General features: G+C 41.3%; 1 protein-coding gene across 1 annotated transcript in view; it reads left to right on the plus strand.

The window, feature by feature from the left end:
* Window positions 1-12,474: 12,474 nt before the first annotated feature.
* Scgn (secretagogin, EF-hand calcium binding protein) overlaps window positions 12,475-16,684 on the plus strand; it is a 38,775-nt gene continuing 34,565 nt past the window's right edge. Inside the window, exons 1-2 of the mRNA XM_051194597.1 lie at window positions 12,475-12,595; window positions 13,621-13,691. Coding sequence (XP_051050554.1) covers window positions 12,514-12,595; window positions 13,621-13,691 — 153 coding nt within the window. The 5' untranslated portion in view covers window positions 12,475-12,513. The remainder of the gene's footprint in view (window positions 12,596-13,620; window positions 13,692-16,684) is intronic.

A 16,684-nucleotide genomic window follows, 5' to 3' on the forward strand; every position in this document is an offset into this window, starting at 1 on the left:
GGTGAAGCAGGATGTTATAAACGAAATGTGAAATATCTCGCACAGGCTCCTGTATTTGAACTGGTTTACAACTCATGGCACTGTTTGGGGAGGTTGGTAAGGTGACCACTACAAGTGGTCACTTGAAGGTCATAACCCAGCTCTGCTTCCAGTCCTCACTCCTGTCTTTTGTTCAGAGCCATGTGGAAAAATGGCCACCACATTGTTCCCAGTGCCATGGACCAAACTACTCTGCTTGTCTTCCCGATAATGATGGATTGAAATCCTTCTGAAACTGTGAGCCAAGTAAACCATTACTTCCTTAAATTGCTTCTGCCAATTATTGATAAGAAAAGCAGTTCGCAAGACTTGGATTGGCTCATTTAGATACTTTCAGTGGAGCATGGGGTAGAGTGGCTGACTTGGGTTCTCATTTAGGAGTATTCTTCTTTATTTATTCATTAAAGAACACCATGTAGTAGGAGGTCTTTTAACTATGACAACTGCACAGTAGATGAGTGTGAGGGTGTTTTGTAAAGCATTAGGAGTTGTGTAGTTTTCTAATACCTGATTCTGAAGGTGAATAGAGCAGAGGAAGTGTTCCCCAAAGTATGAGGACCACTCAGACTCAGGAGACTGTGGTGAAGGTTGGGAGATAAGGAGCACAGGAGACAGTGAAAACCAAAAGACTGCAAGACAGGAGGCTATAGAGCCTAAGAGGCGATGGGAGGTGACAGGTTCCGGGAGGCAAGAGGCTGGATACCAGAGGCAGGAGACTTTGCTGCCATGTGAAATTTATTGTCTCCAGGGACTGGCCAGCTTTGGGAGGAGAGTCCCTCCACTGTCAGCAAAGTCTCAGAATTACAGACAATAAAAGGTCCCGATGACCACAGAAGCCACCCAGATGCCTGGATGAAGGGGGATATGCTTTGTGAACTGGTCTTTCCCCACAGCTGGGGGGGTGGGGCATATTCACAGCTCATCTTCCACTAGGTGCTACTTGAGTCTCTGTGTATTGCATGTAGTCCAGATGGACTGGCTCTTTTAGGCATCTTTTGGTATCCCAACACTTCCATTTCTGCCACAAAACCCGTGTCTTCCTGGCAGACCAGCAGGTGTGAAGGAACTCAGCTTTCCTGGCTTCTTGGATCCTGAGCACCTCGGTAGTTTGAGCTGAGAAGCAGAGGGCTAGAGACCAGCCACCAGAGCATGTCTGGGAATAAAACAAACTTCTTGTCCAGAAGTAGTTGGCCCTGAGAAAACTGGTCCAACAGTCTAAGCTACCATCCGGCCTTGCTGCTAAATGTCCACCACTCTGGGATGTCACTGTAAGCATGGGTTCTAAGACTAAGACTGTCTTGCAAACCACTGTAGTCTCCCAACATTGTAAAAAAAAAAAAAAAAAAAAAAAGCCTCTGTTACTGATGAGTTCACCTGACAGTGGAAGATGAGAGAGAGAGACAGACAAACAAACAGAGCAAGATACAGAGAGACAGACCAACAGAGACAGACAGACACAAACACAGATAGAGAGACAGAGATAGACAGGCAGAGAGAGACAGATAAAACAGACAAAAACACAGACAGAGACAGATAGTCAGGCACACACACACACACACACACACACACACAGAGAGAGAGAGAGAGAGAGAGAGAGAGCGAGAGAGAGAGCGAGAGAGAGAGCCTGCATATGACTGGAGAACACAGACACCATAATTTGATGAATTCTTCTGGAAAGGGCAGGAGGAAGGAATTTGCATCTCTAAATCTGATTTCCCCTAATAAAATACTGATGCTTACTCTCTGGTGGCTTGTCACAGAGGTGAATGTGGGGTGTCACTCAATCTGCCTGGTTCCCCTGCACTGTCAGCGTTAGTGCAAAAGGAGTTGAAAATCCCACACAGATGCAGATTTGTGCTGAGTCAGAGGCCTACATATCTTTTCTGCGACCTGTCATGACTGCTAAAGCAGGGGCTGAGAGAGGGTCTGGTCCCTTATTTCTCTTTAGTATGAATAATAAGAGTTGAATGAGGACTTAAGGCTTTGTCACATTTATATAATTTTTCCCAGTGTAAATTATTAAAAGTGAAGCCGTTGAATTTAGTTTACCCCTTTTAGAGCCACGTGGAACTCTAAAAACTCAGACTTCATCTCAGCATTAGCTTTCAGGAGAATATAGCCGTGGGCAACTTTAAGGAAGTGACTTTAAATTGGCTCAAATCTATGCTAATGTTACCTAACTGGGTGGATTTCCAGTATGTCACTTGCTGTGGAATAATCTTTTTGTATGCTGTGAAGATGTACCTTTGCCAAAGTGCCTTCTGATTGGTTTACTAAAAATCTGAATGGCCAATAGCTAGGCAGGAAGAGATTAGGCAGACTTCTGAGAAGAGAAAGGGGAGAATTGAGGCCCAGAGAGAGGCCAGGGGACATGGAGAGGAAACAGGTCATGCAAGATGGAAGAGAGGTAAAAAGGCACAAGGCCTTTTAGATAAATATAAATGGGTTAATTTAAGTTATAAGAGATAGTTGGACAAGCCTAAGCTATAGGCCAAGCTTACATAATCAACAAGAAGTCTTTGTGTCATTTTTCTGTGACCTGGCAGCCAAAAGGAAAATCCGCCACAGTAACTGACTCGTAGTGGATAGGTGTCACAGAGACTCAGATCTCCCAAGTGAAACCCTCATGTCCCTCCCCAGCATGCACTGCCATCTTCTTTTAAGGCCCAGAAGTCCTTAAAGGCATTTTAAGGCATTTTCTCAATTAGTGAACAGTGGGGGAGGGCCCAGCCCATGGTGGGAGGTGCCATCCCTGGGCTGCTGGTCCTGCGTTCTATAAGAAAACAAGGAAGCAAGCCTCTTCCATATCCTCTGTATCAGCTCCTGTCTCCAGGATCCTGCCCTACTTGTGTTCCGGTCCCGACTCCCTTTAATGATGAACAGCAATATGGAAGTGTAAGTCAAATAAACCCCTTTCTTCTTAACTTGCTTTTTGGTCATGGTGTTTCATTGCAGCAATAGAATCCATAACTAACTCAAGCCCTAAAGTAATTCTTTTCTCCATGGGCCTTGTGGCTATACTCCCCATCTCCCTAGCTGTAGGCAGCCACTAACCTGCTACTCAGCTGTGAAATGAAACAATATACCCACTGCTTTCACGCAGAAAGTTTTCAAGTTCCTCCCATATTGTAGTACATATCATTTACTTTTCTTTTAATAGATGGATTCTACTCCATTATATGAATATATTGTTTTATTTTTCGTTATTTTTCTGTTCATTTGCTCCCCCACCCCTTTTTGAGATAAAGTTTTGCTGTGTAACTCTGGCTGTTCTGGAACTTGCTTTGTAGACCAGGCTGGCCTTGAACTCACAGAGCTCTGCCTGCCTCTGCCTCCCAAATGCTGTGATTAAAGGCATATGCCACTACCCGGCACTTTTTCCTTTCTCTTATCATGAATAACACTGTAAAAATCTGTGTAACCCATTTGGAGATGAGTTGTGTTTTTGAAAAGTAAGTAATATGTATATACAATTTATATTATAATATGTAATTATAAAATAATATAAGCATTATATACATATATATACACATACATACATACATACATACATACATACATACATACATACATACATTAGATTTTTCCTGGCTTAGCCTTCCCAGTGTTAGGGTTATAGGTGTGTATCAGTAAACCTGGAACTCGTTTTTTTAAATTTTCTATTCTCTCAGCTTTTCTTTTTGCATTAAAAGATTTTGTTTACTACTTGTACATAATGTGCTTTGATCAATCCATCCTAAATTCTCCTCTTCGATTCCCCACCACAATGTTTTCTTCTAAATTTGATGTGCTCTTTGCTTTCAATGCACACTGAGTCCATTTCTGGCTGCCTGTGTGTGCATGGATGTGGGACCATCTGCTGGAGCTGGATAGCCTCCCAGGGCCCAAATCCCTGAGAAAATGTTACTCCCTCACCAGCAGTGAACAGCTGTCAATAGCACCTCCCATGGGGGTGGGACTTCATGAGTCCCTTCCTGATCCATTTGGGGATTTTGAGCTGGCTTGAGCTTGTGTGTGTGTGTGTGTGTGTGTGTGTGTGGTTGGCACATATGTGCTACTGCACTGTTCTGACCCACAAACTGCACAACATACAGAGAATAAGAGACCGTTGGCCATCCTTTTCTGTTCCTTTTTTATGCTTCATCCTGTGTGGTCAGAGTCACCTGTAGATATTGTGAACTCCACCATGGGAAGAAGTTGTCATCTGAGTTCTCATCCCAGGCCCCCATTCTCTGCTGACTGACACAGTTCTAATCCATATACTCTGCAGGAGTATTGTATTTATTATGTTTCTGCCTTTTTTAGAGTAAGCCTTAAATTCAGATCATCACACGTCTAGAATAATCTTACTGGATGATAAAATTCTCAAGAATTATTTATTGTTTGTATATGCACCCCATGTTCCCTCTCCTATTGCCACATAAAACTCAGCCTATCTCTCAGGACCCTGGACTTTAATATATATACTTGGAAAATGGGGGAGAGCCTGATGTAGCAGGTACCCATGAGTTTCCCTACCCCCACAGCTAGTATCCTTCCTGTTTTTTCAGTGCCTATGCCGCACCCAGAACCAAATATCACCAATCATCCTGATGTTTGGATCTTCACCTGCCTGTTTCTCAACCAGGGAAAGAAAACAGTACAGTTTAATGAATCCCACCCAGGATAGAGGCAGCATCTAGAAGCATGATACTGCCATTTCCAGTGTGTGCTTTGTCTCCTTCTGTCCATCTGCGTGTCTTTAGTTAACCCCAACAAATTAAGGCTTTGGCATAAAATAAACTTATGCTTGGAATGAGAGGTCATCTATGAACCACCGTGTAATGAGTATGGTTTTTCCACCCACCGCCTGGTCTTGTCCCGGCCGCGCCAGCCCCAATTAACACACTGAGACTCTGTATTTGATATGATGCTGTTGGCCAGGTACTAGTTTCTGATTGGCTACCTCTGCCTTAATTATTAATCCATTTCTGCTAATCTAGTATTTCCACGCCAGAGGCGGCTGGCGGTTCTGCCTCCTCCTGACTCTCCATTTTGACCCATTTAAACCTAGCATAGCATACAGGTTTGCCATTTTTCTTCAAAGAAATATCAGACCAAGGGACACAAGAACAGCTTGAAATCTCAGTGTAAATATTGACATATCAGAGCTTCCTGCAAATAAAGTGGCTGTTAGCCCCATAAGGTGTATTCTATTCAGTTTAGAAACAGGGTCACCCGATAAGGAAGGAATTCTCGATTGTTCTGTTTGTGGGCTTTCCTAAGCCTGGCTCTGATGGAGGTCTGCGTAGTGTTTCCTAGAAAAATACTTACTTTTCAGGAAAGATGATCATCTCAACCCACCTCACCTACCTTTATCTCCTGGGGAAACTCCTGTACCTCTGATATGAAGTTACCCATTTCCAGGCCAAGCCCAAATTCAGGCCCCTACTATGAGATAGAGCAAGCTCGACCTAGATTTTCTCAAAAGGTACCCCATCTGTACTCAAAGACACTTTCCTGTCTCCAAATAAAAGAGCTCAGCTACCTGAGCATAATTACAGGCTGGCATTTCCATGAGCAACAGCAGACACTACAGGTAGTTGGCTTTGAGGTCAGAAGACTTCCAGTTTGAAGGAGGCAGGAACTTGGGGGGGGGGAAGCTACAAGCAACCCAGAGATCCTGCAGATCTCTACCTTCCAGCTTGAGGACTTGAGGAACTTGTACTCTGTTCTACTTGATTCTTAAAATGTTCCTGCAGAAGATACAATCCCTAATGCCACTTTGTTGCTGTCCTCACTTGCCACTTACCCAAATGCTGTCTGTGGACAGTTAAAGGTCATATGACTACGTGTACTATTCTGCTCATCCTTCTGTAGTTGTCAAGACAGAACACAAGCTCGGGCCTGTGTCTTATTCTCCTTGTGTCCTTTAGATAATCAGTGTTACCAAATCTTATGGGATAGTATAATCTCCTATAAGTAGCCTTTCAAAATCCCACTTCTAGTGTGCATGGGGGGCCCATGCCTGTAATCCCAGCACTCTAGAGGCTGAATCAGGGGGATTGTTAATTTGAGGCTTGATTAGGCTATGCAATGAACTTTTTGTCTCAAAACAAACAAGCAAAGTACATAGATGTTGAAATTGATAAATTCCATCTTTCAAGCACAAGTAAAGCATGGAAATTTACTTATAAGGAGTCATTCAGCAAATCTCAACTCATTTGTAAAGGTAATTATCATAGATCACATGCTCCATCTACAATGAGATTGAGCTAAAAATCAACAACAAAAAAATATTTAGAAAACATGCATACATAGGAAGCAGGTTAGCTCATAGGGCAAAGGAAATCAGAAAGTAAATAGGAAAATAAAGTGTAATTAAGCAAAACTTATAGGCTGTACCTAAAACAATAGTTGGAGGAAATTTGTAGTTTTTACATAAGTATATTGAAAGGAAAGAAATTTGCAAATTAGTGAGTCAAGTGCTCATACAATCGGGCTAAGAAAAAATGCTTTCTTAAATAGTAATGCTTTGTATACCATGTTTAAAGTCAATTTGGGAAGGAAATGGCTGAGTCCTGTTCCATATGCTCACATAGACTTAACTTTGGCTTCCATTGATTTAGGAAATAGGGTGTATCAGCCATGATCCCTAGTGTTACCAGATGTCTGTGTAATTGCAGAACATACACAGAACCAGAGGGGAGAAAGTGAAGAAGAAGAATTTAAGGCCTATTCTATGTTTCTAAAATTAAATAGTCTGTGCATGTGTGTATGTATGCATGTAAATATGGGTACATGCATGGTGCAGCAAACATGTGGAGGTCAGATAACAATCTCAGCCATCAGTCCTCACCTCTCACCTTTTCTGAGAGAGCCTCTTGTTCAACATTGCATATGGCTGGCTGGCCAGCCGGCCCTGGAACTTCTGGGGATTCTCCTGTATCCATCTCTCATCTCTCAGCAGGAGCACTGGGCTTATAGCTGCAGTTATTGCACCCAGGTTTATGTGTTTCTGGGATCCAAACTCAGTTCCTCATAGTGTGTAAGAAGTACTTACCTACCGAGTCCTTTCCCCAGCTTTTTTTTTAACTTGTAATAAAATGCTATATAAGTAGCTGCAAAAAAATCCCAAGTTGTTCTCATGTTAACAGGCCTGAAGGTTTAGAAAATTGTGTGGATCATTAGTGTACATTATCAGTCTCATGCTATGACTTAGTGACATGTAACCCACCCAATTGGGGAAAAGGTAAATTCCATTAGGATGATATAGGAAAACTGAACAATGAAACTGTACATAGAGATTTTGGAAAGAAATATGTATGTTACAAACTTGACCTCTTTAAAATCCAAACAGACTCTAAATAATCACTATAAAATAAGCTGCAACAACTACTTTACAGTGCATGTTATTCAAGGCTTTCTTGTCCTCTGTTAGCATTGTGGGGAAAGTTTTTTTTTTTCCCACTTTTCCTAGGAGTAGAAATTCAAGGTAAAGATGAGAAGCCATTCTCAACCATATGTGTAAAAGATTCCAGATGTCAGACAGGTGGTGGTGGTTCACACCTTTAATCCCAGCATTTGGGAAATAGAGGCAGGTGGAACCCTGTGAGTTTGAGGCCAGCCTGATCTACAGAGAGAGTTCCAGGAAAGGCTCCAAAACTACAGAGAAACTGCCTCAAAAAACAAAAAAAAAAAAAAACAAACAAAAAAAAAAAATCAGTCATGTGTTGTTTTGTCCAGCACTTGTTTGCAGTTATATGCTGAGGAAATAATTATGAGTGAACAAACATTTAGCTGAGAGTGAAGACTGGATGACAAAACAGGACTTTAAATAAGTTATAATTTACCACTGAGATGACAGCATAAGAAAATATTTAATGACATGACTCGTGGCATTCTGTGAAACAGGCCAATGACAGCAAAACAACCCTATGTTGGTTTGTATAAAAAGATTTGGGAGGTCGTTTACCCTTGTGTTATTACTATTGGTTATCTCTGGGAGTTGAAATTATGAAGTTTTGTTTCTGAATTATTTAAAGAATGTGTACTAGTTGTGTGATTTAAAGGAAACAAAAATGGAAATATTAACAAACATTAGCTCTATATTCAGTGATTTACAATTTTTCTTATGGCAAGAACTGTCCCATTTTGTATCTATTCCCCTCAGTTAAGATGACCTCTTTGAATTCTAAGTCGATTGTGCAGCCCATGAGGAATCTGCTGTTCATGAATTTGTGAGTGTTCAATAATGACCAGGAGATGATGCTGGAGAAAACACTGTGTTCCCAGTTCAAAATATCATTGACTTTATAAAATGGTGCAGATACTCTAACCTAGAATTGAATGCATGCCTCAAGGTTAATTAGCAATGTTTCAAATTATAGACTACTGTTGCTTCTTGTGCAACGAACCATTAATTAGCTATGCAAATGAGGAAAGAAGGAAATGATTACTGGAGGAAAAAAACCCATCAGTTGGGGAAAAGAGAAAAGACTTCATTTCAGGCCTGAGTTTCAACCACTGATTTTTAAAACCAAACCGGCCATAATGACTTAAAGTATACTTTTTTTCACAGTTGAGGTACTACATATATATATATATATATATATATATATATATATATATATTTTGATAAACATTTGTTTTCTTTTGAGATTGTCCTTCCAAAAAATCATATCAAAATATAATAACAAAATGACCCAAATGTAAACAATAGAAAACTAGAGGTAAAAGTATGGTCAGTGAATACAGTTCAATTCCAGAAGAGATTTTCAAATGCCACTTAGAGTTCGCCCTCTAAACCAGCTACCCTGGAGTGTGTGGGAGTTGCTGAGCCAACCAACAGACAGATTCTCTAGTTGATTCCCGCTGCTCTTGAGCATTTGCTTTCTGGTAAAATCTACAATTAGATAAATGAGGGAAACCTTACCAGGTGTCATTCACCTTTCCCCTCTGCCAAGATCTTTGGTGATTTTTCTCAGAAAAACAAACAAAACAAAACAAAAACTACAGGAGGAGTAGTAGATACTCAAGCAGAATCTGCCTAGTGCCACGATAGATGATTGCATTAAAAAGAATGTATCACTGGGGCTAATAAAAAAGAATGTATCACTGGGCTGGTAAGATGGCTCAGTGAGTAAAGGCACTTTCTGTTGGCTAGGTGACCAGAGTTCACCAAATCCAATCCCTGGCACTCACATGGAAAGAAAGAACTGACTACTCTGATCTCTTTGCTCACTTTGACACACACACACACACACACACACACACACACACACACACACACGAGAGAGAGAGAGAGAGAGAGAGAGAGAGAGAGAGAGAGAGAGAGAGAGAGAGAATAACATGTAATAAAATTTAAATGTAGCTCATGAGTGGAAAGGCAGCTACTCAGAAGCTCCTGGCACCCCTTGGAACTTACTTATTTCTTTGGCAATTAAGAAGCCCCTTAATTGCCTTCTCTTTCATTACTTTTTACCTTCTAGTTTTTCTCTGCATGGAAGCATGCTTCTGTTGTCTTACAGTATTGGATCTGACTATGTGTACACTTTTGCAAATTGTATTTTAGTATTAACCTTATGTTCTGAGACTTTCTTTTGTGATAATGGCTGGCTTCTGAGAAATGCTCTATGATAAACGTTTTCTGTTTAGGTGGCAAATCCGGTTATGGAGAGGCACCACGTGAAGATGTAACTATCTGCCTTGATTTAGTTCTCTACCACGGCTTTAGGCCTTTTCCTTGCTTTTCCTTCTATTTCTGATCAGAAAACAATACCAGTCAACAACATGGTGAGTTCATGGTGATATTTGGGATTGTATCCCATAATTTTCCTATGGATATTGAGCCTTCTCCCCTTCTCTGCTACCATGTGCTTCTCCAATTTGTGTATCCAGCATTTCTCAAGGAGTGATGATACTATTTTTCTTCCCTTTACCTAGACATACTCCTCCAAACTCTTAAAGTTTATTTCACCAAGACATTTCTATGGAAGATTAATCATTTTAGAATCTAATCTGTACTGTTTACTATATACTGTGCTAAGAGTTTATAGTCTCATGTATTTAACATCATGACAACTCTACAAGGCAAATGCTGTTATGGTCTCATGTTATAGTAAGTTTTAAAAACAACAACAAGAACAAAACAATCTGCTCCTAAATAACTTGTCCAGTATCACATAGCTAGTAAATTGAAAAGCTGCATTCTAAACCCAAGGCTATCTTCTTCTGAACTATTTTAAATGTTATTATCTAAAATCCATATTTATTTAAAATTTTAAACATCGCATTTAATAGCATGTCACATTAGGCTTCTTGTGGCTATACATTTTTTCAAACTTTCCTTATTTTCTCCAAATTCTTTTTAAAGAATACAGTCACTCTATCATCGGGCACTACATAATAGTAGCCATGATTTACTGGGCATTTCCATGTGAATCTCTGACCTCACAGCAGCCTTCTAAGGCAGACATCACACTCTTCAGTTTGAAACTGGTGCTTAAAAATCAAGAAATGGTGGCCTATCACAGAGCTACCACTTGGTTCGGCAGGATAATGAGCTAGAACTCAGATGAGTTTCATGCTTTTGTTACTATTGTAGTTTAAAGAGCTTACGTCTATGTGTGTTTAAAGAATAAACTGAATACTAACAGCAGAGTGGGAAGGCCACAAAAAAAAGGGTACTCCTGGTCCAACTCTTACTAATTTTCTTTCATTCTCCTTCTCTTTCTTTCTCTGCCTCTCCTTCCTTCCTTCCTTCCTTCCTTCCTTCCTCTCTTTCTTCCTTCTTTCTTCTCTTGAGTTTCACATGGCAGCCCAGGCTAACCTGGAAATCATGTGTTCCTCAGACTCCTGAGTCCTAGATTGTAGGTGTGACTCATGGCATCTAGCTCAACTCTTACCTAACTCCCAAACTCCTCCTGATTACCTAACAAAATGTTTTAAGTCAAAAGTCACCAAGGTAGTTTCTTTGCTCTCTGGGAGATCAACTTATCAAATAGTTTTGATCATTAGAAAATGTGTTCTTTAAATGGTTGTTGGTTTTTGGTCTTAAAGTGGCTCTATAGTGCCAAATACAAACCTCTGAGAACTCTGCCATTCATAGCATGTACCTGAGTAGACTTCTTTTTTTCCTTTTTAATACAGAGTAGCTAGGTTTGTTTTTGTTTTAGCATTTTTCTTTTCTTTGTGTTTGTTTGTTTGTTTGTTTGTTTTTCAGACAAGACTTAGCTTTGTTGCTCAGGCTGCTTTGGAACTCCTTATGTATCACAGCAGTCCTATCTCAGACCCTGAGTTCAGCGACTACAGGTATGTGCTGTCCATGCCTGGCTCCCTTCAGCATCTTAATGAAGACACTTTAAGCCACAGTGACTGTTGTTGTGGAATATTATTTTAAGATGTGTTATATTTATTTATGCTCTGGGATATTTGTTAATGATGCAAAGATGTGTTGCATTCTTTTATGCTGCATTTCTTTAACTCTTTGATGCCTTGTTATTTTGCATGTCTGAAACACCTGATTGGTCTAATAAAGAGCTGAATGGCCAGTAGAGAAGCAAGAGAAAGGATAGGCAGGGCTGGGAGACAGAGAAAATAAATAGGAGGAAGAAGAGGGATCAGCAAGAAAGGAGAAGAGGATGCCAGTAGCCAACCAGCCAGCCACACAACTAGCCACAGAGTAAGAAGAAAAGAAAGGAATACAGAATAGAGAAAGGTAAAAGCCCAGAGGCAAAAGGTGGATGGAATAATGTAAGAACTGGCTAGAAACAAGCCAAGCCAAAGCTGGGGATTCATAAGTAATAATAAGTCTTTGTGTGTTTGGGAGCTGGGTGGTGGACCTCACAAAGAGTAAATAACAAAACAAATTTTAAAAAACAACTGCAGACTGCAATGTTCTCCAGTAACAAGTCCCTACAGTGCATTACAGCACAGCAATGTGTGTGTCCTCTGTTGACCCACTCTGCTGTCAAAGGGTACTTGGGAGCACCTCCATCCTTCTTCCCTCCCCAACACAGTATCTGTCCATCTCAACAGATCCAACGGATGCCAAAGCTGACACTTTTTCCAACCCTTTACCCGGACAGCCGTTTCCAGAAAACCCCTTGAGACATTAGTTTTTCTAGGTGAGTCAAACTTAGGGGAATATTTTTGTGAATTTGACAAACAACTTAGCCAGAAGTCAGTGAGCCATGGACAGGAGAGACAGCTCCTTTCTGCTTGATCCCCCCCCCCCCCCATCCTGACCTTTGCAGCAAGCAGGAGCCCAGCTGCAATCTGCGGGGCGCGTGGGGCGGGGCTGGAGGATGCCAGCGGAGGGGCGGGCTCCTGGACTGCCTCAAAGAGTCTGCCACCAGGCTTCCGACTCAGCGACATCGTCGCGGAGCCAGGCGCCCTCGAGTCTGCCCTGTCCATTAGTACCTAGCCATAGCGGGAGGAAGCTAGCAAAAGAGTTGGGAAATACTGCTAGGGGACCTTGCCGCCATCAGCACCATGGACAACGCATTCGGGCAGCCCCAGGCGCGTCTGGACGCCGCTGGCTTCTGGCAGATCTGGCAGCATTTCGACAAGGAAGGTAAGTCCCTTTGGTTACTTGAGTGCTTAGCTTAGACATTGAGGGAACTGGAATTTCTCCTGTCTTTCCCTATGGAAAAAGTTGGATGGAGTACACCCAGTACTATCAGCTTGTTATGCTGGTTTTACACATCAAGAAAGCTTCTGAAAATTCTGTTTGGACAGAGAGATTTTGCTTTCCAACTGTGTGTGTGTTAACATACAATTAATATATTTCACAAATATCATTGCAGACCTACTCCAGGGTGTTGGGCCAAGACTCAGAAATCTCTGGTGCTTCTGTAGATGTTACAGGTTTTCATTAGTGACTGTCACATTACCCACCCTCCACGCTCTACAAAGGAGGATGAATTTTTAGCAACATTCAGGTTTACTTTCCCTCTACCTCAAAACACATTCTTGAAAATAAAACATATTTTGTTTCATTAGTAATTAATGAAACACAAAGAAAATATCTGAAAGCCATGTTTACACACAAAAGCTAGGATTCAGAATTTACTTCGATCAAGATATTAGTGGGCTGATATTGAAATAACAAAAAGTGCAGGGGCTGGGAAGATGGCTCAGCCACAAATATCACATCCTGCTCTTTCAAAAGATTCAGGTTGGTATCGGCACCTATGTTGGGTGTCTCACAACCACCTGGGGATCTGATGCTCACCTTTGGTCTCGGGGCATCTACACTGACTTGCACCCCCACCCACCCACTTCCACACCTTACATACACATAATTAAAATAAAATACAAATATTAAAACAACTTTAAAAGCATGCATAGGAAATACAAAACCCAGGCTAAACCCAGTCTAAATGACAAGGTGTGGTGGCACATGCCTGTGATCCCAGTACTTGGGAGGTGGAGACAGGAGAATCATGAGTTCAAAGTCTTCCTTGACTACATAGCAAATTTGAGGCCAGTCTAGACTCTATGAGACACTCCTTCCCACCTACAACATTCTTTTAGGCAAATATGATCAAATTTATTCTGTATTAGTAACTATCATTTATGTTTATCTTCTTGCGTTAGAAAAAGGTTACATCCTAGAGACAGAGCTGGATGCTTTCTTTGACCATTTGCTGGCAAAATCTGGCACCGAGGTAAGTGCTTATATCACAGGGCACTCCAGGATGTGTCTCTCAGCAAATGCAAGCCTCAGAGTCTTGTGTTGATTTGAATCTATAATCCTACCTGACCTCATTTCTTCTTTGCATGTGACATCTTTCCCTCTCCTAGCAACATAAAGAGATTTAGGCAGATTTTATAAAAGGTACCATCATATTAGGCGTGCTGGTCACTGATTTTCATTAAAACATCTGTCGTGCAGTTACAGTGCCTAACTTTTGTGGACTCAGTCAACTCTAATTTGAATGTTTCCTTGGTTACATCTCTGCTAATGGATTTCAACAAGGGGTAGGGTAGTTCTTAGAACAAAACCACACATACAAAAACAAAACAAAACAAAAACAAAAACAAACAAACAAACAACCAAAACCAAACAAACAAAAAAATAGAGAAGATATTATGAGCTTTAAGGTTTACACATGGCAAACAAACCATTTAAAAAATCATTTTCCCATGATCTATTTGACTAAAAGGTTGTAGATTTCTCATGAACTGCTAAATCATACAAAACCAACATATTTAGAGTCAGATGTAAAATGTAAAGCAGTCTACCCAGATGGTAAATCTGGCCTGGAGAGATGTGAATTCATTCTAGAAGGTTCCTGTACCAAAGAAGAGAGGGGAAAAATAACAGAGACACCAAAGGCCAGGCTAGTCTTTGACTGATGCTCAACATGTAGAGAATTCCTTTGGGTGGGTGGTCACCAAAGGATGAAAGGGTCTGGGACAGCTGTGTTTACATGAATTGTCTGTCTCTAGGTTTTAATCTTTTTCTTGAAGGAGCATTGAGACATACAGACTTAGTTCCACTTCAGAGCCATGGCCATGGGTTCTCTACCCTAGAGGAGAGCAGGAAAAGGTGTTAGAGGGTAGGACAGCCAGCTGAGAAATGGAAAAAAAAAAAAAAAAAAAAAAAAACCACCTTGATCTCTGTCTGTTTGCCTTTCATAGTTTTCACTTCTGAGTGTTCTGGCACGTCTGTGTTCTGTACCTCTCAGTGCCTATTATTGGATTCCTTTCTCTGACCTCTCTGTCTCATGCATCTCTGTGATCTTTGTGTATTTCTCACCTGTTTCTTCAGCTCTCTTTTGACTTTCACTATTTCCATTCATGTTTCAAAGTTTTCTCTTGCCTCTCCCATTCCCCAGATCTTTAATTTCTCCTTTTCTATCTCTTTCCTATGTCTTCGTCTCAACTCTTTCTGTTGTTTATCTTTCACTTCTAAGTTTCTCTCCTCAGCTCTTGGTCTCCTTTTCTCTTGGTCTCAGAGTCTCTCTTTCCTGATTGCCCAGCCACTCTCTCATGCTGTTTGCAGTCTGTGTGGCAAAGGGTGGCAGGTGAGAGACACGGAGCCATGCACTGCTTCTCCATGCTCTGCCCTTTGTGTATGTTCCTCTCCAGCCTTCGTTGTCACCTTTCACTAGACATGGGTCTAGCTGAGGAAGCTTCCAACAACTGAGACTCCCATTGCCACTTTGTCACCCAGCTTCCCATGCCAGCAGCCCACTCTGAAGCCTATGAGCTTTGCATCTGTAAATGCTCAGGCTGTGATTTCATAGGAACCCATGATTTAGATACCATATACTCAACTCTGAATGGGGGATATTTTAAGAAAATAAATAGAGGAAGCTAAAAATCATTCAAAGCTCTCAGACTCTAAGACAGGATGATCACTTTCAAAAGGAACCATCACAGAAATCCCAGAGGAAGGAGTTTTTATGGCTGGGGTAGTTCAGTTGTTATAGTGCTTGGCTAAAAGGTATAAAGTCCTGGGTTTTATGCCTTGTGTTGCATGAGCCAGGCACGGTAGCAAACACCTACAATCTCAACACTTGGAAAGTAGAGGCAGTGAAATCACTAGTTTGAGGTCATTTTCAGCTGCATAACAAGTTAGAGGCCAGGTTGGGCTACATGAAAACCCATCTCAAATAAATTACACACACACACACACACACACAAAAAATAAATAAATAAATAAATAAATAAAGTATTCTGAGAAAAGAATTCTGGGATTTATAACAGAGAGCTATTTGTTCATCAATATTACTGAGCAATCATTCTTGCAGTTGCCTGTTCTATAAAGCCTCTGAGGGGGGCATCTACTATTATGGCTGTTCTTTGTTACTTCAACCTCACTTTCTGTATGGTGATGACCTGGAACCCTAGCAACCTGACTAAGGGTGGTGAGGGAATGAAGAAAGGAGAGATACACATACATGTGTACAGAAAAGCTGGGGTCATGTGGGCTGTATTGTAGTGTCCACACTACGATCTGTTTCATGAATCGGGCAATGGCCTAGAGATTGAAATAAGAGATAACACAGTGGGTCATTCGTTCAATGGCAATGTTGGAACGCTGAATGCCAAATGCTGTTTATTGAGTGGATGGAGTGGGCTTATATACTAACTTACAGCACAGTGGTAAATAACAGGATTTCCAAGCTTAGCTCCTCCCCACCAGGTGTGTGTTAGCAAAACAGGAAGGGTACCAATGACAACTCCAGGGGGCAGGAAGAGTACCAATAGCAGCTTTGGGCCAACAGCTTCAGGCTTGCTCAAGGAGCCTCAGGGGTCCATGCAGGGCCCTACACTGTATACCCTCTGATGGGGTTCACACCTACTTAGACAGTAGCAACATGGACTCTCCATGTTTTCATTAGGTACAGCACAGGGGATGGGGTTAGTTAGTCTTGGTAGAAGATATCTCTAGATGAGCAGTCTCAGACTATAAACATCTGTGAGAAGGAAGCTATGGCTGTTCAGATCATATTGCATTCAGATCAGAAGAAGGCTTTGCCATTTCTCTGAGCTTCACTGTAGAAGGGGAGCTTTACCAATTTCTCACAAGTCTGAGGTGCTGGTTTTTGACATGGTCGTGAACATGTTAACAATACACATTCAGTCAGGACTTCATCTACTCTTTACACATTCCTTCAGGGTTTCCATAAACTTAAAACTCCAGACTTAT

This window comes from Phodopus roborovskii, unplaced genomic scaffold, assembly GCF_943737965.1.
Source record: "Phodopus roborovskii unplaced genomic scaffold, PHOROB, whole genome shotgun sequence".
Lineage (NCBI taxonomy): Eukaryota > Metazoa > Chordata > Mammalia > Rodentia > Cricetidae > Phodopus > Phodopus roborovskii.